This window comes from Babylonia areolata, chromosome 1, assembly GCF_041734735.1.
Source record: "Babylonia areolata isolate BAREFJ2019XMU chromosome 1, ASM4173473v1, whole genome shotgun sequence".
Classification (NCBI taxonomy): Eukaryota; Metazoa; Mollusca; class Gastropoda; order Neogastropoda; family Buccinidae; genus Babylonia; species Babylonia areolata.
In genome coordinates this window covers 79,996,826-80,021,173 of record NC_134876.1, presented here as the reverse complement: position 1 = coordinate 80,021,173, position 24,348 = coordinate 79,996,826, and the positions used below count along the sequence as shown (strand labels likewise).

General features: G+C 40.1%; 2 protein-coding genes across 2 annotated transcripts in view; both read right to left on the bottom strand.

Moving 5' to 3' along the window:
* Positions 1-4,494, bottom strand: part of LOC143293722 (uncharacterized) — a 71,997-nt gene extending 67,503 nt beyond the window's left edge. Inside the window, exon 1 of the mRNA XM_076604924.1 lies at positions 3,654-4,494. Within this exon, the coding sequence (XP_076461039.1) occupies positions 3,654-4,091 (438 nt within the window). The 5' untranslated portion in view covers positions 4,092-4,494. The remainder of the gene's footprint in view (positions 1-3,653) is intronic.
* Positions 4,495-7,245: 2,751 nt separating this feature from the next.
* LOC143287976 (E3 ubiquitin-protein ligase RING2-like) lies at positions 7,246-18,924 on the bottom strand. Its single transcript, XM_076596229.1, has 4 exons — positions 18,485-18,924; positions 14,938-15,390; positions 14,333-14,407; positions 7,246-13,246 (listed from the first exon to the last, which is right to left on the bottom strand). Exons 1-4 carry the CDS (start codon positions 18,909-18,911, stop codon positions 13,035-13,037), a joined length of 1,167 nt encoding a protein of 388 aa, XP_076452344.1. The 5' UTR covers positions 18,912-18,924; the 3' UTR covers positions 7,246-13,034.
* Positions 18,925-24,348: the final 5,424 nt, after the last annotated feature.

Here is a 24,348-nt window from a genome sequence, read left to right as displayed (position 1 = left end):
TTCTATATTTCCTATTATACTTAATTGTTGTTTTTGGCGGTTTTGTGTAAACAAAGTGAGTCTATGTTTTAACCCGGTGTTCGGTTGTCTGTGTATATGTGTGTGTGTGTGTGTGTGTCCGTGTGTCTGTGTGTCCGTGGTAAACTTTAACATTGACATTTTCTCTGCAAATACTTTGTCAGTTGACACCAAATTTGGCATAAAAATAGGAAAAATTCAGTTCTTTCCAGTCATCTTGTTTAAAACAATATTGCACCTCTGGGATGGGCACAAAAAAAAATAAAGAATGAAGTCTAATTATATGCAAACTGCATTTACTGTTATATTTATATTTTTTGTATTCTCTAAACTTGGCACTTTGACCTCTTATTCTGACACAACAACAAGAGGAGTCATTATTATCATTTTTTTTGTTCAAACAGGAACTTCTTTTGCTAAGCATGAAATTTTTATTTATTTTGCAAACGTTTTGGTGCAGACAGTAAAAAAAGGGAAATTACTCTGTAATTAATGCTAGGGGACTTAATTTATCACAAGTGAGTCTTGAAGGCCTTGCCTCTCTTGTTTGTTTTGTTTTTGTTTTTCATTTATTTCCTTATTTGTTCAGTAAGAATTCTTCCAGTTCTCACCTGCAATCAACGACGTTTCTCGTTGAATAAATCAAGAAAGACAACTCCACAATCCTTTCATCCGAAGAACTAAGCCGCCGTCGGAACATCTATCTTCCACGCTCTCTGTATTCGTTATGTTTGCTTCATAGTCAGCCTATAGAAGACTGTAGGGCTATATCACATATTGACACGTTATACCCTGTGTTCCAGCCCTTGTCCTGACAGGTGAGTACAGTATCCTCTTCTTCTTCTTCTTCTTCTTTTTTTTTTTTTTTAATTCCTATGTATACGGCCGACCCGGGAAGGTTGGTTAACTTTACCCTACTTGACGCACACGGGTATCACTCGTAGAAATGAAACGAATTGAAATAGTTCAACTTTTAGAAACACTTGTCGCAACTCAGATGATGATGATCGAGACTCACTGACGCAATAGACTAAACAGTGAGTGCACGCGGGGATGTGTGTGTGTGTGTGTGTGTGTGTGTGTGTGTGTAATCGCTGGCGCCAAAGTCTGTATTCAATCCTATGCTGGCTTGTTTGTTTACTGATAAAGCGTCATCAAACTGAGAAACAAGTAACAGATCTGAACAAAAACCCATCTAACCTACGCAGAATATGCATGAAGTCCTTAAATCGTTACTTAAAAGATGGCACAAAATATCACAATAATCCACAACGAAAGTTCAAATACCACAAGAATCCACAAACGACTGTTCGGACACTACCGTACAGACGACTGACAAACACACAGACATGTCCAGCCACTGTCATCGCCGAACCACCACAACCAGCACTGGACTTTGCAAGAATCCACAAACGACTGTTCGGACACTACCGTACAGACGACTGACAAACACACAGACATGTCCAGCCACTGTCATCGCCGAACCACCACAACCAGCACTGGACTTTGCCCCACTGACAAAAGAAAGAAAGTACCTCTTACCAACCAACATTGTTCTTTGTGTCCCCTCACCACACTCCACACACCACCACTCCTTGCCCAGTTCCCGTCACGCACACCCCTGCCTTGTTACACCCTCCCGGACATTCAGTTGCCGGTCGCCAATCGTAACATGTCAGTGAGAAGAACGATGACGACACTGTCCCGTCGTGGTTACTTCCGTGAAGACGGCAAAGACCCTATATAGATAGACTACAGGGTCTTTGGAGACAGTCAGATTCCGCGGAGAGTGGGCCCTATCTGATTAGACCTGGGGGATTCGATCGAACAATGGTTTTCTGTGAGAGTGTACGTTATAAAGTGACAAGAGTTTCGTTGTTGTTGTTTTTTTTCTAGATTGTATCCTTTTGACTGGCAAATACATCCACGAAAACAAAGTATGTCTCAGTGCTAAACTGAAGAGATACAAACGGTGAAACTTCACTCGTAGATCATAGTACGAGTGACGGTGTTAGTTGCAGTCCACGAATTGATTATTAGTCCGTTATGTTCTGTGAACACCTTGGCTTGTGTCTTTGTTATATTCCTAACAGCTGTTGTTGTTGTTTTGTGTGTGTGTGTGTTTTGTTTTTGTTTTTTGTTTTGTTTTTGTTTTGTTTTTTGTTTTTTTACAGTTATGGTCTCCATGTTGTTTACTTGTCTATGTTGTGATAATGCACCTGACCAAATTAATTCTCCAACTGGAGATAATAAAGTTATTCTTATCTTATACATTGTCGCTATGTAGGATATCGTTTGCCTCTTGCCCATCAGTGGTTTTTTTCCATGTGCCACCATGTGGACTTTTGGGAATAAAGCTTGTCTTGTCTTGAAAGCAGGACTGAGAGGAACAAGATGTGGGCATATTGAAGTAAACGCATAATGATGTTAAACACAGACGTCGTTCTGGCATCCTCAATTTGTAGAGCCGCTGGAAATCGTCAGTGTCAGACAAGCAACAATACAGGACACAGAGTATGTCTGGACTCTGCTGGACACCTCTGCCACAACGGACACAACTTGGATGCGGTAAAATTGCCTACAGAAGGTCTGGCAGTGCTTTGTGTGTACTTTGTCAATGTTGTTCCATTTTTGGCATAGCCATGTAGGCAATTGCCACATTCCCTCCAAATAGTTCCACTCAGTTACGCAAAGGGAATGACTCTCTCTTCTTTGTTGGGTCTCTGTTCTCGCTCGCTCGCTCCCCCACCCCCCACACCTCCAACCCTCTTCAACTCTCTCTCTCTCTCTCTCTCTCTCTCTCTCTCTCTCTCTCTCTCTTTATTCTCTTCTCTTCTCTTCAATTCTTTTCGCTTCTCTTTCTTTTCCCCTGTCTCTTTTCCTCCCTTTCCTCCAAGCCCCTTTATCACCACCCAACACTTCAATAGTCTAACAGAACGCGCGCGCGCCCACACACACACACACACACACACACACACACACACACACACACACACACACACACACACACACACACACACACACACAAATGCAGGATAACTATGGCTGATTGTGGACGCATGAGCATCCATCCAAGTACCTGAATCTTTTCTTCTTTTTTTTCCAACATGGTTTGTTTTGTTTTTGCTTTTTCCCCGGGGGAAAACTTGGTTCAGAGTTCAGATTAAGTCAGTGACCGATTTGCAGTATTTACACAGAGATTAGTAGTAAAGACAACTATGCAGACACATACCGGACATAGATAGATAGATAGATAGATAGATTGATTGATTGATTGATTGATTATGCAGTTATACAGACAGACAAATGTAAATAGAGAAAGAAATATGTCGATTGGCAGACAGACCGGCCGACAGACACATACAATGACTGACAGACGGTCTCTGTCGTTCTATTCATATTAAATTTTTAGTTTCTCATTATGTGAGATATGTATGATGTCTCATTTAAGTGCATCATTTTTTCTTTCTTTCTTTCTTTCTTTTTTTTTTTTTTTTTTTTTTTTTTTGTTGTGATTTTTTTCCCCCTTTTTTACCCTTTTGTAACATGTTTGCGCGCGTGTGTGCGTGCGTGTGTGTGTGTGTGTGTGTGTGTGTGTGTGTGTGCAATAAACATCCGTTCACGAAGGATCTTACCTGCTCCAGGAACTGTCGGTACAGGAACATAGTATAGCTGAGGCTGGCTTTCCTTTTCCGTGCTCCCACAAAGGACTGGTCTGGATCCACCATGCTGAACTTGCGCTGCCGAGAGGCCTGGGGGTGGGGCTGACGGTGAGCGGTCGTTGGAAGAAAAGCATGATAAGTGTCCGTCGAAACCGAACGGCGAGCACCTGTTGGAACTGAACGGCGAGAAGGGTGGTGGTGAGCGGCCAGTGAGTCTTCTTCCGATCCTTTGATGCTGACAGACAGCCTGGGGAAACGTTGAGGTCTTGTGGAGGTCCCTGTGAATGGAAGGGATCTGCGCTGATCGTGCTGACCAGGCTGGTGACGAGGAGGTGTTGATGTGTCCTCGTCTCCCTCACTGCTGACAGAAGGTCTGTGCCGCTGAGATCTGAGCGACGACATGGGCATCATGGTGCCACGAAGCCTGTGCCCAGTGATCGTGTCCGACTAGAATGACAAATATTTACTACCTGCTGAAATTTCCACTAATCGCTGCTAACAAAGTCAGACCAGTGCTTAGACCTTCAGGGCCACACTATGAACATAGTCTATGCTGTGAACTGGCTGAAAGATAGCGAAATATCGGATGTTGTATGCAGTCCCTTACATCTATAGCCTACGTACTTCTGTGCTTACCACTTTAGGAGTCGATATTTCCGTTTGGAATGCAAAACATAATTCCTCGCCACTGCATAATGACACAAAATGTTAAGCTTCTCAACACAGATGAATAACAGCTCTCAGAGAAACAACTATCAGCAGTCATTTATGTGGTTGTGGTGATCTAGAATCCAGCTGGAAGACATCACTTATGCAGTCAAAAGACAAACATCAAAATCCTCCACACCATACTTAGCTTCTTATCCAACTGCGTGCATGCGAACATCGACGATATGTGAACTTGTCGTGAATGCTTTTCATATAGGGGTATTTTCAGCCTTCGAAGTCGATTTCGTTTAAAGTCAATTACGACAGCTGTCAAAGGAACTGACGGGCTAGCTCTCTATGTGCTTCGAATAAACGTCTCCACTGTCAGCTATGAAAAAGAGACAAGTGTACAGAGGAGGGTGGAGGGGTCCCTTTATACACCCTCTACCCACGAGCCGTTGTAGATTCCAAACTAGTTGTTTTCAAAGTTTGAATCAACTACATTCAGCTGCCAAAGGGATTCAGATTCCGTTGCACACACACACACACACACACACACACACACACACACACACACACACACACACACACAGAGCGTACGCGCGCGTTTGTATGTGTGTATGTGTGTGTGTGTGTGTGTGTGTGTGTGTGTGTGTGTGATCATGATACTATAGAATTAAGAATGGTATATTTATCTCGTGCTTTCACACACACACACACACACACGCACGAACGTATGAAAAAGCATGCATGGAAGAAAAAGACGTACATGTACTGATTTAGACAATATGGAACAGTACTTATCTCTTAGTTGTTCACAGGGGCGTTTGTGATACGCGGTTTTTTTCGTTTGTTTGTTTTGTTGTTGTGTTATATATATATGTATGTATGTATGTATGTATGTATGCAAAACACACACCAGCCGTTTTGGGGGTTGGTTTTTGTTTTTTTGTTGTTTTGTTTGTTTTTGGTTTTGTGTGTGGGTTTGTTGTTTTTGTTGTTGTTTTTACCTTTCAAAGAAAAACACAGAAAAAGAAACGGCGATTTTAGCTTGCATCCTTATCATTACAACAGTATTGCCACCAATTAAAATTTCACATGTTTCTTGCATATTAAAACTGAACAATACTTCAACAACTCTTCCGACTTTGTTGAAATAGCCCAGAGCCTTTATTGAGGCCGATTTACAACTCCGCGGTCTGTATTGTATTGACACTCTATTAACATCGAATATAACCAGATGATTAAATGATTCCATAATGTCTATCTGCCTGCTGACAGGTCTTTTTACATGTTGAGCAAACGAAGTGAAAGGGGAGCAGCTCCAGTGGGTTGAGCTCAAAATACATTAATGATACCATTCAAGCTTTATGTGGTGACACGGTGACAGGTTTTACAATGGCTGCACAGAATCAATGGCATACAAAACGGTCTGTGTCAGTGAAGTATGTATATGATGTTGATTTTTTTTTTTTTTTTTTTTTAATTAATGAAAAAAATAAATAAATAAAAAATCTAGACCGTCATTTTCAGATGACGCCTATCCCTTTTGACCAAATAACAAGGTTTGTTGGCATGGCTTGGCTTTTAATCACAGCAGGCGACACGTACTGAACACCGCAACACCCGATCTCCTCTGGTGTGTGGCCTTGTGGAAACATAACATCGCAATGGTGGTACACTGTGTACTGCTGCATGTGGTTGAAACAATGACAGCCTACACGTGGCTGTGCCTGCGTGGACTTTGGTGGGATGATTTTGACTTTGTAATGCTACCGAGACAGATGACAGGGCGGCAATAAACATATAAATCAATAAATGAATAATAAGGATAATAATGATATTAATACTGATGATGATGACAATAATTATTAATAATAATTCGCCAGTTCATCACTGAACAGAGCACGCTTCCATTTCGGTGGAACGTAGTCACTCAAGGAATTCAGTTTACACCTGCATTTCCAAAGTCCGCAATTGTCACGAAAACAAAAAGATTCAGTTTGTTCTGTTCCTGATAATGTGATTTTTTCTGTGATCGCACAAATTTATTACTACTCGATTGTTTTATGTGTGAATTGATCAACATATAAAATGTACAATGAAAGTGATCTTTTAACTACAAATCAACCAACCTCTGAACTTATTTTTTTCTGCAGTGTGGCCCTGTATCAGAGAACATGTGACATGCATTAACTGTACATGACAATTTGAATTTATCTTGAGAGAGAATAACGTTTACTTGATTTGACTGTTATTGCAGACCCTGTATTGTTTACAAATGTGTGAACTCAGTATATAGATTTCGAAGTGCTCCTTAATCTGATCAAGACTGCAAATCGTTGCACATAAGCGTTTTGCGTATGCGTTTGTCTGCGTCCGTGTTTGTGTGTATGCATTTGCATGTTTGGGTTGGTATGTGCGCATGTGTTGGTGCACATGGTTTCAATGAGTGTGGCCCATTTCCTCTTGTTTTCATTTCAATCTTTTGCTTTCTGCATATCTTTTCCTTCACTATATCTTAATGTATTTACCTATATATATATATATTAATTATATTATCAATCTTTTTAATCTAGGATAGACTCATAGCCTGGATTAATTCAAGATCTGCATCTGCTACTGTGTGGGGTTGTTGTTTTTTTTGTTTTGTTTTTCCCCATATGTGATGGTGTACCTATGGATAGATCTGTCCATATGCTCTGACACCTTCATGAAACTGAAACTAATCAACACACAAAATATTATGCTGTTTTTTCACAACATTGAGTGAACACTCAGTTTAATTTCTTCTATCTGAAACCAATAAAGTCTTGAAGTCTTGTCATTTACTGAACGCCTAGACCATGTTTCTGGAAATGAACTGCTTTCTCACTTTCTTCAGACCCCTCTCCATCAATGCAAAACACCCAGGAAATTCTTTTGGACATTTTATTCAAACAGTCCTTTCATTCATTCATCACAATATCCCAGTCATACCAGCTAGGCAACCAATTGATCAGATCAAAGATACATATGCGGTTGTCAGAATATATACAGATGGAATATCATTACAAAGACGACCTTGTATGCATGAAGACAGAACATGTCTTTGCTTTGTGTCTTCCGCACAATCTCAGAGTCCTTCATATAATTATCAATGAATTTGTTGAATGGTGCTGATGAAGACAGAAGAGTTCCCATGTTAAAGTCTGTGAACAAAGTATGTTTGAAGGATACACATTAAGAGAAAAGAGTGAAAGGAAAAGGTGATGTGTGTGTGTGTGATTACATGCCCATGTGTTTGTATTAATGTGTGCATGTAAATCTGTGTGTTTGCAGAATTATGCCCATGTGTATTTGTGTGTGCATGTATCTTAGTGTGTGTGCGTGTGTGCAACTATATGCACATGTGTAATTGTGTGTGTGTGACGGTGTGCGTGTGAGCGCGCATCACAGTGCATGTGCATGCATCTGTGTGTGTGAATGCACACACATACAGTGCCTGTGCACAACACTAAAAGACCCAGTGTACACTTAAACAATAGGCACACCATTTTTACAGAATAATGGAAATTCTCAGACAGAAAAATAATCATCATTCAAAACCAAATACAAGTGATTTGCAAGAATAAAATATCCATTTATATTACTTGGTGTACTTAACCTTTCAAGCTGTAAAGATACACTGAAAAGTGCCCATGCTAGATAATGAACTATCCAATGACATATCTGAACTGCAGCAAAGAAGAGAGAGGGGAAAAACAGTAAACAAAAAAAAAGTGTGAAGGAGTGATGTCTATATATATATTTATATATATAAACATGCACACATAGCAATGTCTGTTGAAAACTGTTCAACTTACAGTCAATGCACACAGTGGCTAGGCTAAGTAGCATATAACTGTATACAACTGGGATGCATCAGATACAATATGGAACTGTTATCATTATCTACTTCATTCAGATTTTTTTTTTTTTTTTTTTTTTTTGTCACTCAAAATCAAATTGTGAAAAGGTCCAAAGACAGTAGCAGATAACGTCTGGTAAACACAATCACAAGGTCTAATAAGCTTAAATGTATCCACAGCAGATGAACGTAAAATAAAAAGGAATCCCCCCCCCCCCCCCCCAAAAAAAAAAAGTCTAAATAGATGATAATCCGCAATACAAAAAGCAAGCTCTTTACCTTTTCAAATGTTCGTGCAATTTCAGTTGTATTCAAAGAGGCATGGCATATGTATCTCCAAATGATCCAATATCAGTGTCTTTCATCAGTTCTGATCACATTCTTTGTGAATCGCATCATTAGATTGACTGAAAAGTAACTTAACTTACTGTACAAAGATTGCTTTGTCATCTTTTCAGGTTTTTTTGTTTTTGTTTTTTGTTGTTTGTTTTTTTTCTTTAGATGCTGCCCCATTCACTTCAAATTCAATGGCAATCTTTCACACAGACAAAAACTGAGAAAAATAAGAATAACAGATGACAAAAGGGCAAATGACAGGGAAAATACAAAGCACATTAATCCAGATACTGAGGTGGGTAAAGATATAAACAGACAGAAACTGAACATCTCTTTCAATGTTTTCGCTGCCAGTAAAATTACTAAAAAGAGAGTGCAAAACAATAACTTTTAATGCCAAACTGCATAACATATATACAAAGTTTCAACTTCAATCTGAAAAAATGAGGGTATAAGCTGTTTTAACATAACTGTGAATGAGCAGCAGTGTACTTTATTAGTAACTTTTGATAAGCTATCAACTTGAATGAACAGCTCTATAATTAACTTATTGGTAACTTTTGATAAGCTATCAGACAGGATGCTGAATATGTTCACACCTATTCATACCATTTTTCTTTCCCAAATTAACATCAGCAGGCACCTTTTCCAAGCAGCAGGAAATTTCAGTTGAGGAACACAGCTTGTTGGTCATGGTGTCTGCTTGCTGCTGTCTGCTATTTTCCTGTGTTCACCGTTCACTGATGATTTTGTCAACAGTAAAACAAAATAAATGATGCACAGAAGACTGCCTTTACCAAGTCTGTTCAATGTGCTTTGAACTGTAGGGTAAGTGCCACAAACATCCCATACCCATTTTATAAACATTGTATTCCCAGCACTAGTGATCATTACTCTTTTAAGAATGGCACCACTAAGGACAAGAACCAATATTCATGATGAGAGAGAGAGAGAAACTGAGAATTAAGACACACATCCCCCACCCCCACTCCAAAAAACAACAAAAAAACAAAAACAATTAAAAACAACAAAAAACCCACAATAATGTTTTCCATGTCAAAGGGAAATAACTACACATCCACTAACCCATTTTCCACCATCCCACTGGAATTTGAAGGCCCATAAAAGTGTACATCAAGTTCTCGATTTACACCTGTAAGTTGTATACATGTGCATTTTCATTATGTACAAGAAACAGCAATGCAAGCTCAAAACAGAGAATGAAGACAGAAGGACAGGGACTGGGTGGAGAATTTTATAAAAAAAATAAAATAAAATAAAAATTTTAGAGGGTGGATCAGGGGTGGGTATATCAAGCGAATAAGCAATAGTCAGATAAACAGAAGCAATGAGAACAACTGAGTCACAGAGAGAGAAAACAAAATGTTATTTTCCAAATCAACCCCAAAGCAACACACACACACACAATCACAAATTCACACACACAAAACCAGATCACAGTGAAGTGCACGTTGAACACCTGTCCTAAAACGAATGGACTGGACATGAACACAACTGTGATTGTGGAAAGTTTCTGCACCACACAAAGGCTGCCGACTTCTACAGAAAGGTGTCCACTGACTTCAGGACTTGTGTTGCACAGCTGAACAGCAACAGCAGTAGCAGGTACACTTACCACTCTCATTCATGATGCTAACAAACCTTGTGTCATCACTGTAAGACTAAGAGACAGGCCATCAGTTGCTAAAGAATGGGAAATTCTGGGCCAACCTGGATCTGAAAGCTTCATTAGAAGACACATCTTACTATTCTTAGGATTCTCTTCCTTAACAGGTTGTTCTGCATTCCAACATAATGATAAGAATGATGATGTGATACGGATACTTATGGAAAGCACCTATATTGTTAGTCAGAGACCAAGCTCTAAGCATTTTACAAACATGGACTAATTTGCACAACAGGCTGCCTACCTGGGTAGAGCCAACTGATAGCTGCTATTTGGTCTTCATCATTCATTTCCTGTATCAGACAGGTTTCAGTCACGCACACTAATACACATATAGAGACTTGTAACACTTAATGTGTATGACCATTTTCTTTATTTACCCTGCCATAAAGGCAGCCATACTCCGTTTTCTGGGGAATGTATGCTGAGTATGTTCACAAAGGGTGTTCAGGCACTAGCAGGTCTGCACATATGTTGACCTGGAAGATAGGAAAAATCTCCACCCTTAGCCCACCAGGTGAGATGGAGATCAAACTCCGTAAAACTCAGGCAAGAATCCAGCACTCTAACCATCTGACAACCACATCCATTTGAACAGACACATGAAAAATTACATTAACCCAGATAAGTGGTAGCCATCATCTTACTCTTTTAACCTTTTGTCTTTTGTATTCAATGTACACAATGCACCGTATGTTATCCAGGAACACAACCATCAGTAAAAGACAGCTCTAGCAAAAAAAAAATAATAATAATAATAATAATAATAAATGCCAAAATGAAAGCTTACTAAATGACACATACAACACACTTTTTCAGTGAAGCGCTCAGCTCAGAACTCCCCACAGATGGCAAAATCAGAAATAGAATAAAATTGTTCTCTAAATCTAATTACAAGACCCACAAGAAAAATGAATGAGAGATCTATACAGTTTCTAACACCTGGTCCAGAATGAGTTGTTTCAAATGCTGAGAAGAAACCTACATGATCACATGTGCACATTTCAACACAAGTTTACATCCACCACATTGCACTTAGCACATCAGAAATAAAATGCAAAAAGGGAAAGGGTAAGTACACACACACTTGCACATCACTATAGTATATGCTATGCTTTTTTGCATTAGTACATACAATGGCTCTCCCACTTCACTGGTTTCTGCATTATCTGCTCAAATACTAACCAGTCTTTTCCCATTTAAAGAATAAAATTAGGACAAAACTATTGGCAACCTGCTGCTAACCAGAGGGTGGAAGGTGAAAACAAAAGGAAAAAGCACTTTGCTTCTATTATTCTTGCTTTTACTATGTAAAGGAAAATTTCTTCCTAAAATTATGTTTATCTAACATACTTAACCATGACACACTAGTGCAGACTCTGGCTGGGATCTAATTCCTGTCCTGTGCAAATTACTACCCGCATATGCTGATAACCTCCCGGAAGTAGGTTACCTCCCCTTTGCATCCCTAACTTCTGCCCTCTTTTTCCAGCAATAAAGATTTAAGTAAAATGTCTCCAGAGCAAATTCTGTCATTTACCCATGTTACCTCATTTCACACTCACAGTCATATGAACTACTCTGTATAATGCAAGCATGGAGCTGCCCTACTACTTAATACTCTTAAAGGGTGTGTAAAGTCCATCCGCATCAGCGTAACAAAAGTGTTTTCACTATCTGAGGGCAGTTTAAAGAATCCAGCTGTAATGATCAATTAGAAGAATAAACAAACAAAACATGTCTGTATCTGGACAAGGTTCAATTTAGAGAATACAAATGAAGGACATAAATGAAATGGACGTGTGTAACATTAAGTCTTTCAACACAAGCTAAATAAAAAAAAAAAAGAATTTTAAAATATATTTAACGGTAAGATGAGGAGCATGAAAATTTTTTTTTTTAAAGGCATGAGTAGATGAGACATTTCTAAATAGTAAATGAGAAACATATGTAATTGCTCAATTTATATATATATTTTTTTAATCTGTCACTTTGTACATTTTCATAAAAATAAAGGGAAAATCTAAAGAGGAAAACACAGATTTGTTGAACCAGATTAACTAGTAACTAGTACACAATGAATGTACACACCCTCTCCTCATATTTGTTGATCTGTTTATAAAAACATTCTGAAAAAAGAATGTATATGTGACCAACAATAAACACACACTCATGCAAATGTGTGCACACACACACACACACATACACACACTCGCGCGTGCGCGCGCACACACACACACACACACACACACACACACACACACACGCATTGTGACACAAAGCAGCAAAGAGTCAGAAGACTTACTATCATCATTAGTACTGGAAAAACTGATACCAACAGAAACAATGACCAATGCCTCAACACAAGCCAGCACCTGAAACCAACCCATACAGCAGGTAAAGCAGCCTGGCTCAGCAAAATATCTACACTGCTCTTCAACAGCTCTGGCAACAGACACCCGAACCCTGCACATAACTATCGCCTTACAATAAATCAGCACCATTGCCACACATGACCACAGCCAACAATGACAAAATTCCACATTTCCACTTTCACACACTTTCTGAAATAGCAAGTTGTCAGGAAATTAAACCAACAAAACAAAATAAAACAAAAAAAAAACAATTGTAAATATTCCAGTCTTCATGCCGCTCACATAAAAAGACATTTTCCAAATTAAGCTGCAAAGGAACAAACTAGTTCTCCTTCAAGTCCCTTCACACCAACAATTTAATGTTCCCATTATGTTGGGAGCACACCGACATCACTCCACATCCCCCAAACCTTCCATCATCACTTTTCCGCGGTGTTAACCCCTGATGTCTGGGTCTTCTTCATGGTGGGCTCAGCGGACCTGGTGGTGTCCAGGAAATACATCTCCATGGGCTTGTTGATCTTCCAGTACCTCTCGTTGGCCTGCTCTAAGGTCATGTTGCTGCTCAGGGCGGTCAGCACGCCCGACTGGTTGTACATGTAGATGGCGTATTTGTCTTGGTTGGCTGATGCTGGAACCACATACACTACCAAACTGGATTACACTGACTGACAAGCAATACATGACGTCCAGTGTCTTATTTTCATTCTCAAAACTTTGTCAGTGAGTTAAACATATGGTGTGTCTACACACCTTTAAGAATAAAAACAGATTTTTTTTTTTTTTGTAATAACTCAACATTTTGTTTACTTTATTGTTTTACTATTCATCATTTTATGACTTGTAAACATGCTAGTATTAAATACTCCTCACCTCCCCTGTCTGTACATGCCTTCATGAGTTAAATCAACCATGCTTTTACAGATTCACAAAAGCTTACCTTCCTTGGAGTCTTGTATCAGCATCTGCCTTAAATACAACATATTTTCTTTTTACTTTTATTTGTGTGCTGATGTTTAGAGGTAGAGATAAAACGATGAATGCCTTACCTGTAGGTTGATCAAATTTGGTCTGATCACTTAAACAAATAAATAAATCATTTTATTCATTGTATTCTCAAAATTTGTGTTTGTCCTATTTTATTTGTATTTGTATTTCTTTTTATCGCAACAGATTTCCCTGTGTGAAATTCGGGCTGCTTTCCCCAGGGAGAGCACGTCGCTACACTACAGCGCCACCCTTTTTTATTTTTTTCCCTGTGTGCAGTTTTATTTGTTTTTCCTATCGAAGTGGATTTTTCTACAGAATTTTGCCAGGAACAACCCTTTTGTTGGCGTGTGTTCTTTTACGTGCGCTAAGTGCATGCTGCACACGGGACCTCAGTTTATCATCTCATCCGAATGACTAGCATCCAGACCACCACTCAAGGTCTAGTGGAGGGGGAGAAAATATCGGCGGCTGAGCCGTGATTCGAACCAGCGCGCTCAGATTCTCTCACTTCCTAGGTGGACGCGTTACCTCTAGGCCATCACTCCACTCCACACTTTACTGTGCTATTGCATACACAGGTTCATGTATTATTGTGCGTGTGCTGTGAAGCACAGAGCTTCTTCATGCCCTCAGGTTATACTTTTGTAGGAAAAGATCAGAGTCAATGCAACCTCAGGCAAATTTGTCGAGTGGTAGACTTAAAGGTTCTTGCTAATTAAGGACTTACTGGAATTGTCCTCAAGGCTGGGGTCTTGCTCATCCAGAGTCAGACGTATAGCCAGATACTTTGCCAGATGTTCCACTGAAAGAAACCACATGCAATGATTGAAAAATACATCATTATAAAGAACTTGTTCTCCCCAAGGAAACAAAAAGTTATCAGCATGGACATATCATATAAATAAATACATCATCTTTTCCAAATAACAGAAATGACAAACTGCATTCATTACCTTTATTTCATTTTATAAAATTTTATCCAAGACAGAGCAATAAATAGCTATAAACTATAACTCAATAGCACTGGTAAGAAAATAATCCATGAAGAATCCACAGACAGATCTACCAAATGGGAAAGTTCAACTTAACAGACAAAAATAAAGAAAGAAACTGTCCGAATCCTTGTCAGTTGTCTTCTGACTAGTAAATTATTTCTGAGTCGATCACATAATGTTCAAGACAACACCACAGGCAAAATGTGGAACGTAATTTCAAAACTGGGAGTAACGTGTGTGAAGACAAAAATTGTACAAATGAATGATAATATTAATAGTTAACACATTTACGCAGAAGAGAGTCTGCAGGAGGAAGAAAGACACAAAGCATGAATACCTGTCGCATTGGCAGTAGTTTTGATGAAACGCTGCGTGTTGCAATTTTCTGAGTCTAGCTGATGGGGATGAGGGCGAAACACCAATTCGATCTCCCCCACGCGCACAGGAACCTCAGGGATGTTCTCAGGCATGCTGGACTCCCCCATGGAATTTTCAGTGCTCGAGTCATCTGAGTACCGCCGGAATCTTTTTCTGGGCAGGGTGTCATTGGAAGCTGACTCGTCATGCATTTCATTGTCGTGGCGATCCTCATTGTGATGGTGGGCATCTGCGTCATGATCCCCATCCACATCTCTGTCAGCGTCCATCTCGGCATCAGCTTCAGCTTCAGCGTCAGCATCTCCATCAGCATCTCCGTCACCTTCTCCATCAATGGGTGTGCTGGTGCCATCTAGTTCTGATGCTGGCTTGCGCACACGTTGTGCTCGATTCAGTGACTGGAGACGTAACCCTGTAACATCACAGGTGAAAACATAAATAATGGATTTTAAGGGCATGGCATCAGTCTTAATAAGAAATGAATGAAGTGCACTCTATCAATCATGTATGCATGCACAACCAAGCAACCAGAATTTGATAAGACCATCACCCTTCTACCATCTTATTCTCATTGTACAGTATAGAGAATTCATGAATGTGATGACAGGATCAGTGCATTTATTGTTATCGTTTTATTGTTGTGTTTTTAACATTAATTCAGAATCTAAAATCGAGACCTTTTTTTTTTTTTTTTTTTTACAGAATTAAAAGTTAAACTAACAACATGATTTCAATTCTACTTTTCATTTAAAAAAAAAAAAAAAAAAAAAAAAATCTGTGCAATGAACATTTTCATTATTGTCACATTCATGAAATTCTCATTGTAAGATGTTAATGCACTAGTGCAGTGCACCTCCACAAACAATGCAGAAATGTAGTATTCAAATGAGAGAGAGAGAGAGAGAGAGAGAGAGAGAGAGAGAGAGAGAGAACGTCTACTATACACAACACTTTCCATGCGTTAGCGCTTGTTTGCCCGACAATGCTTGGGTTATCTTGTAACACTAACAGCTGAGCTGAGCTGAGCACTGTGACCTCTCTTGCATCCTTTCAGATCCCCAAGCATAAGGTGCAAAGAAAAATTAATAATGAGGCATTATTACTATCAGTATTAGATACTTTTTTTCATAACATATTTTGCTGTCTTTTAATTTTGTGGTTTTGTTGTTGTTCACATCCTTTACTTCATCCTTCATTGTAACAATGTAAGTCATTTTGTCACTTTTCCCTGCTACGATGACAATAAAAGTATAACCATACATGTGTAAAACAATCACAAATCAGAAATCTATTTGATTTTTATATGGATGCATGGCAATGAGAATGTTTGCACACTGCAAAAGGATCAGGAGTAAGACAGCACTCCCCAACAGAAATGTCTCCATCTTGCAAATGTGAGCCAATATAAAAAGATCAGTTGACAAGCTCAGAAGGGTTCCATTTTTCAATCAAGTAACTTTATAGTTTATTAGATGATTGGCAATCAATGACCAGGCTATGAAATGGAAAGGAAGCACAAGTTCTGCATATTCAGTGAAAAGGTCCTGGCATGCTCTACAAATTTCAACAATAATTCAAGAACAAATACATAAAAATTAAAACGGGTGGAAAAAATATACAATATAGTAATACTGTTTCAGAGCTTCGGTCTGATGGCAGATGATAAAATCATCTGCTAAAGTGCTGTAAAAGAGAGTTGATTTGTTTGCCCAGTGGAAACGCCTCCTTCCTTCCCTCAAGGATAAAATTTTCCTCCAAGTCTTCTCTTAGTCTTAATCACCGTTTCCATGAAAATGCATACATGTACATACATGGATACATCCAATTTTCTTGACAAGAAAGTATACCTGCTTTTGCATGTGTGTGCACAGCAATGTAGATTAAATTGTGCAGTATTAAAGTGACCCTTTGAAAGTCATCTGGGACCTGTAGAATAATGGTAAAACTAAGACTCAGAGTGCAACTGCAAGGAAAGTGGGACCATCAAATGCATTCCTGTCAGCTGAACTTAGTACCAAAACAAAAATTGCTGAGCTCTCCTTTGTTGTAACTGTATATTAAAAATCCATCACGGAGTGGAAACACCACAGCTGCATGAAGCCACTGTCACTGCAGGTTCCGCCAGCATATATATATATAGCATATTTTTTTCTGTGTTAAAAATGCAAGACAGCCAGAACCTTTAATCACATCCACTAAAGTAGGACTTCAAAATAGTTCAAATATATCTGCTGCCAGGAAAACCCAATTCAAAAACTGAAAAAGGATGTTAATAATAATACTATTTTTTATATGAATTTTAAGTTTGCTAGTGCCATGTGGTCAGTCATACATCAGCTGATCATGCTGATACTAATACAGAATTTTTTCAATATTTGTATTTTGTATAAAATTTGTATTTTTTCTCTTTTTATCACAACAGATTTCTCTGTGTGAAATTCAGGCCGCTCTCGAGACCCAGGGAGAGCGCATTGCTACACTACAGCGCCATCCTTTTTTTTTTTTTCCCCAGAGTACAGTTTTATTTGTTTTTCCTATCGAAGTGGATTTTTTCTACAGAATTTTGCCAGGAACAACCCTTTTGTTGCTGTGGGTTCTTTTACGTGCACTAAGTGCATGCTGCAGTCAGGACCTCGGTTTATCGTCTCATCCAAATGAATACCATCCAAACCACTACTCAAGGTCTAGTACTGTAGTAGAGGGGGAGAAAATATTGGCGTCTGAACGGTGATTCCAACCAGCACACTCAGATTCTCTCACTTCCTAGACGGATGCGTTACCTCTAGGCCATCACTCCACAACCAGCAGATGTAACTTTGTAGTTTAATTTCGCGGTTGGTTTGTTACTGTTGTTGTTTTTGTTGAACTGTTGTTTGTTTGTTATTGCTGTTGTTTAGGGTTTGTTTTTTTTTTTTTTTTTTATCTAAACTAAGATTAGCTAATGACTATAGTAAGTAAAAGGAAGATTTCTTAAAAAATAACTTAATAAGTATTACTAAAACCAGTGTAAGAAATCATTTTTTGTTAACATTCAAATTCAACAAAACTAACAAAAGTAGTTAACAAGTACTACTATCCTTGTAAATTGTTTTTCATGTGCTTAACGTCTACAGAATCTTCACAATGATGAAGGCGGTAGTCAAGGGAAAGAAGAAGAAGTACTGTACATGTTTCATGTGAGGCACTTCAAGCTCATTGTATGGAGAGTTTGTGCAGTTCAAGTACTACATTATATAGTAGTACTAGTAGTACCAGCAGCACTAGTAGTAGTAGCAGCAGCAGTAGTAGTAGTAGTAGTAGCAGTAGTAGTACTAGTAGTAGTGGTAGTACCAGTACAGTAGTAGTAGTACTAGTAGTAGTTGTATTGTGAATTTTCAAAATAGGAATAACGATTTATGCTATTTCTAAGATGCAACTTTATCTCTGAAAATAATTTACAATGATATAACAATCGAACTGGTAATCTGAAATCAGACCACAATTTTATAAACAATACTGAAACCAACCTTCTTCGATACTTTGTCGTAAAGCAGCTGTGTTATGGTGTTGACTCAACTTTGCAAGCACTCTTTCTTGGTGTTCCTCGTATTCCTCTCGACTTGGATAAATTTTTGAGATTAGAGCATCGAAGTTTGGATCAGGTCGAAGCGATCGTTTAGACACAAGTTTCTTTCTGCATGTGGGGCATTCCTTGTTACCACTGCGAAGCGCGGTAATGATACAGTCTGAGCAAAAGCGATGTAAACACTCTTTCGTGGTCATTGTACTTTTCAGCATATCCAGACATATTGGGCACATTAGTTCACTGTGAAGGCTACGTGGAGAAACTGCGATTTCTGTATTATCTGTAATCGCTTCCTGTGGAGTTCTGTGGAGCTCATACAAGCTCAATTCCCAAGTTTTGTTCGGTGCATGAGTTACTTCGTTCGCCATCTCGTCGTTTCTTCTTGCGTTGAATCGACTGCGCATGCTCGAGAAAAAAAAAATGCTTCCTTTTCCGCGATGGGAAAATAGTTTGGTCACAGTGAAGAAAAGCAAAAGTGTAAAAAGGTTTTTTCATATTAATTTGTTCACACGAATTACATGACTCTCCTTACCCGATCTCTTGCATTCTTCTAGGTTATTTGGTCTGCAATCGCATATTCTTTGGGTGTGTTTATGTGCTTGTTTTTTTCTTAATAATTTGATGCTCTGATCTGTCCATACAATTATAAAGTCTGGTGATTCACATAGTGATGCGGTGAACATTGTGTGTGGGTGTGTGTGTGGGTGGGTGTGTGTGCCTGTGTGTGTGTCTGTGCTTGTGCCAGTGTGTCATGCGTCACTGAATGTGGGGGGTGGGGGGGAGAGGGTGGGTCAGTGTCAGTACTGTGTGCCAGTGTGCGTCAGTGCACGCGTGTGCGTACCCAGTGCATGCGTGAGAATTTGTGTATGAGCCTGGCGTTTATGTATGCGCGACGTGAGTCAGTGATCGACGGAGTCATAGTTACTGATCGAGTCGATGAGTGAGTGTGACGGAGGCCCCGTGAAGTGGCCGGGTCGGGGCGTACCAGTGCATCAGTGTGTGTGTGTGTGTGTGTGTGTGTGTGTGTGTGTGTGCAATGTGTGATGGCCGGTGTGTAATAAAGTGAGTTGTTTAGCCATAACAGAGCAAGTTAATTATACACACAACGTGACTGACTAACAAAAGAAACGAGGAAAATAGCAAATACAATGTTTGTTTTGATTTCTTCTTCTTCATCTTCTTTTTTTCTTTTTTTTCCCCCCAGCCCTTCAACTCTCTTCAGTCGTCCTTCCTTTGGGCGATTGAAAGCCAGATACACACTCGTCAAAATATATAACAAGTAGAAAGCTGAGTATTTTCAAGCTTATTGGTTACTGACAAAATAATTTGTACTTTCGGACATATATGCATGACATGTACGTTGTAAAATAAACTTCATCATTATGCATGCATGTGGCGAGTGGAACGAACGGCAACCATAATTAGGCTATATTCATTTTTTTCAGACACAAAATGTCCGTTGATTTGTCTCCCTTAGACCACCAACACTGCACCGAATGGAACTGACCATGATGAAAGTTGAGGTTGGAAAGGTTCCTTCGTTCTATGTTCATCCTGATTACGTTTGAAATTTTCGAATGGAGTTAGGGACTATAAGTAAATATGTTGTTGATTAGTTTCTCAATATTCTTTGTGCAAGAAACGATTTCGCGAAATTCCCGGCTACAGTGAAAATTGATTTGTCCCTTGATCGGCGTTATTTCACCTCGATCGATCCAGTGTGCATGCCTTTCAAGTTTCCAGGACTCCCCCAGGACATTCAGATACAGGAAACAGACAGACACGGTGTGGGGTTTGAGAGCTCAGCACCTCTCTCACATTTCTGTGTTCCGCCGACGGTTTTGTTTGTTGTCAGTGAAGCTGTTTATTAATCTTTGGACTGAATGCTGAAACACGACGGATGTCAGTGCACATGCTACAAAAACACTTTGAAGGTTTGGCATTAGTCTGCAAATACTAACTTGAGGTTGTGTCTGGATATTATATATATATATATATATATATATATATATATATATATATATATATATAACTTTCTGTTTCGAATGCTGAAACAGGACATGTAGATCGTCTGGACTTTGTAGATCTATAACTTAGCCTATAATTATAGGGCAGATTTCGGACGGTGTTCGTGTTTGAAATGTTCATGCAGTTTTGGTAATTTTGGATCCAGGGACGCACAACTGACTGTCCGTTCTGTGATGATGGCCGGTGGAACTGATGCCGTAACCAAACAGGTAGACCTAATTGTCACTTAAGATTTTGAGTCGCACACGTCGGACGATGATGGAGGTGGTATGAGAGAATTTATATGTGTGAAATTCTATGTCGCTACCGCTGAAAACAAATCAAGTCACAGTCCAGCCAAATCGCGAAGGGAAATGCGAGAGGCAGATATGGCAAAAGAAACGGGTTTAATGTGTCACATAAACAAAACAGTGCTGTGATTTAGACATTTGTAGTGGATGATCTTTCAGTTTTCCATACTTACCTTATGAAACACAACAAAATTTAAGCAAAACAGACAGAAGCAGAGAGAGAGAGATTTTATTCATCTGGGCCATCTCCCTTCATGAAAGGGTGACGTGAAAATACTAGTTCATCGGCGCAACAAATAATTAGATATACCTACAACATATTTGTATTCAACAACAAAATTACAACACAGGCTACGTACAACTCACAAACCGAATCTAAAACGTCTCGTGCAAACAAAAGTCAGACTGACAACATCTTCATTCACAGAGGTCATGAGCTATTGATATGTTTGAATGGGTGAGAGAGAGAGAGAATACAAGATGAAAATTATCTGTTGGTTGTCAACCTATAACTGACTGCATCTAAATACACAGTAGAGCATGACAACTGTTGTTTTCCATTTAGAAAGATCTAGCAGTTTACGTCAGGCATCATTCGCAACTTGTTCACACCTTGACTATAACTTAACTGCCAAGTCTAACGTTAAACTCATAATTTTCTAAATGGCAAGAAAAGCAGCCTTTGTGGATTAAAATCACTCCTCTGCAATATGGAGTTTTACCATGCCTATGCCGAGAAAACTCTAAGCCTTCTTCTGCTTCAATTCATCTACTTGCCAAAACCTGTTGAGCAAGGAGTTGTGTACAAACCTCTTCACAAATGCCCATGGATTACAGACGTAAAGCTGTTGAGGAAACGAACGAGAAGAAACAGTTCATTTGGTGTAACCGTTCAGGTAGTGAACCAAATCCAGAAGAAATCAGAGAAGTGGAAGGAGAACTAAGAGCAGAATGAAGCTGGTCCTCAGATCTGGGACGTCGACTTGCTTCTGCTTTGAGCCAGGGTCCTGCCCGGGGTTGAAGCAGTCGTCCTTGGACAGAGGCTGGCGCCGTACTCTGCGTGCTGTGGCCTTGGTGGGCTGCATGTAGCCCGGTCTATTCCCCTCTTTGACACCTGTGGTCCTGTGTCCAGTGACCAGACTCTCCACCAGGGAGGGTATCCTCCGGCTGTTTCAGACGTCTCGTGTCGTCCAGGGCCTTAGGTCCAGGCAGGTACACGCTGCGACCTGCACTCTTGGGGCCTGCTGATCACCTCCTGGCAGGCTGGCATTGTGGAGCTGTGAAGAATTACAGTCCAACGTGCGAAGCGGTTGTGGTGGGGGTGGGGGAAAGAAGGGTGGGAGTTCGCACAACGTCATCATAAGACTTGCCCTCCACTGAGATAGGGTGGAACCAGACTGTACCCCATCAACGTTGATGGACATCATGGCCGTGGACTGCCGAGGTTTTTGCTGGTCTTTTATTCTCCACGTTGTGGACAGGCAGTGTGTGTGTTGGCGATGCACTGTTCCTGTCCATCCTGTCCACGTCCACAGCACCTGAAGCCCGGCAGTGCTGCCCCCCACCCTTCAGACTTCACGACTGAACCATCCCTGTGGAATTCCCTTCACATGATGTTTGTGTCTGTGCCTGAACAAGGTGGATTCGGTCCGACAGTCCCTGTACTGTAGCGCGAAAACCGCCATGTTAATGACGTTGGTGATGATGCCACTGGTCACGAAGGCAAGTAAAATCCCAATAAACACACACAACGAAATCCACCGTGTCTACCATAAAGAGGCTGACGACATTTCAAGGATTGTGCAGCCGGGCAGTGTAGACTCTGTATTGTTGCGGGTGGAATTGTTCCAGGCATTATGTAGTTCTTCTTGAGCATCTGATTTGTGTAACGTAATTGATGATAGCAATAGTGATGTCATAGCCATGCTGTGAAAGGACAAGTACGGGAGCTGCAGCCTTATTCGTAAGTTGGCCCAGTTTCTGTAGTATTTGTATTGCCGGTTAACTTCGTCAAACATTTAAATGGAAGGCTATGCTCTATAAGCTGACAGGTCATGCAAGTCATGAAAACCATGAGTAATCTACTCACAACTCAAAATCAATCTAAAATTCACACTTGAAAGATGCTTGTATGCGATGCGTCCTCAAATACTCACACATGAAGGCCGATGCAGGTATTTTTACATGCACGAAGTGCATGCGGCACAAGATATTGTGTTTACCTACTCACTCTCAAACACACACACAGATAAAACAACAAGGTATAAACATGTACACGTGCACTCACATGTACACGTACACATTACATTTTTAATTCATAATGTTCATTGATGACATGCTAATAATGTTAAAACTGTAGATTCCTCCAATGTTCTTTTTTAATGTTATACTAGGAAGCATGGTTGATCTCAGCATGCGTTACCTATCATAATAATTATATTATGGCATCAATCAGGCCAGAGACTTGAATACATCGGCAATGCTGAGTTTACCCCATGGGTTTACCACACGAATACCATTCTGAACACAACATTAGGTTCCTGATCTCAGTTGTTCTCGTCTCGTTCGAAAGTCTGACACCGAGACTCACCAAAGCCATGCAGAAGCGTTTGCAAAAGAAAAGCAATGCCAGCACAACGTTCCTGCCTGGGCAGTGTTCTGCCTTTGCTGGTTCTTATTGTAACCGACGCTTCAAATCGATGATCGGCTCCGGTCAGCCATCTTGGTTATCATAGCACTACACCACCAGTTACCATGCAGTGATACCTGACACCACATCACCAGTTACCATGCAGTGATTCAGTGATACCTGACACCACATCACCGGTTACCATGCAGTGATACCTGACACCACATCACCAGTTACCATGCAGTGATACCTGACACCATACCACCAGTTACCATGCAGTGATGCAGTGATACCTGACACCACATCACCAGTTACCATGCAGTGATGCAGTGATACCTGACACCACACCACCAGTTACCATGCAGTGATACTTTACACCACACCACCAGTTACCATGCAGTGATATCTGACACCACGCCACCAGTTACCATGCAGTGATACATAACAATACACCATCAGTTACCATGCAGTGATACCTAACACCACACCACCAGTTACCATGCAGTGATACCTGACACCACACCTCCAGTTACCATGCAGTGATACCTGACACCACACCACCAGTTACCATGCAGTGATACTTAACACCACACCACCAGTTACCATGCAGTGATACCTGACACCACACCACCAGTTACCATGCAGTAATACCTAACACCACACCACCAGTTACCATGCAGTGATGCAGTGATACCTGACACCACACCACCAGTTACCATGCAGTGATGCCTGACACCACACCACCAGTTACTATGCAGTGATGCCTGACACCACACCACCAGTTACCATGCAGTAATACCTAACACCACACCACCAGTTACCATGCAGTGATACCTGACACCACACCACCAGTTACCA

Coding starts and splice junctions, on each gene's coding strand:
- LOC143287976 (XM_076596229.1), bottom strand. CDS start 18,911: ATGGCGAACGAAGTAACTCATGCACCGAACAAAACTTGGGAATTGAGC. Junction 15,391..18,484: donor ACGACAAAGTATCGAAGAAG/GTTGGTTTCAGT, acceptor GTGATGTTACAG/GGTTACGTCTCCAGTCACTG. Junction 13,247..14,332: donor CAGCCTTGAGGACAATTCCA/GTAAGTCCTTAA, acceptor ATGTGGTTCCAG/CATCAGCCAACCAAGACAAA.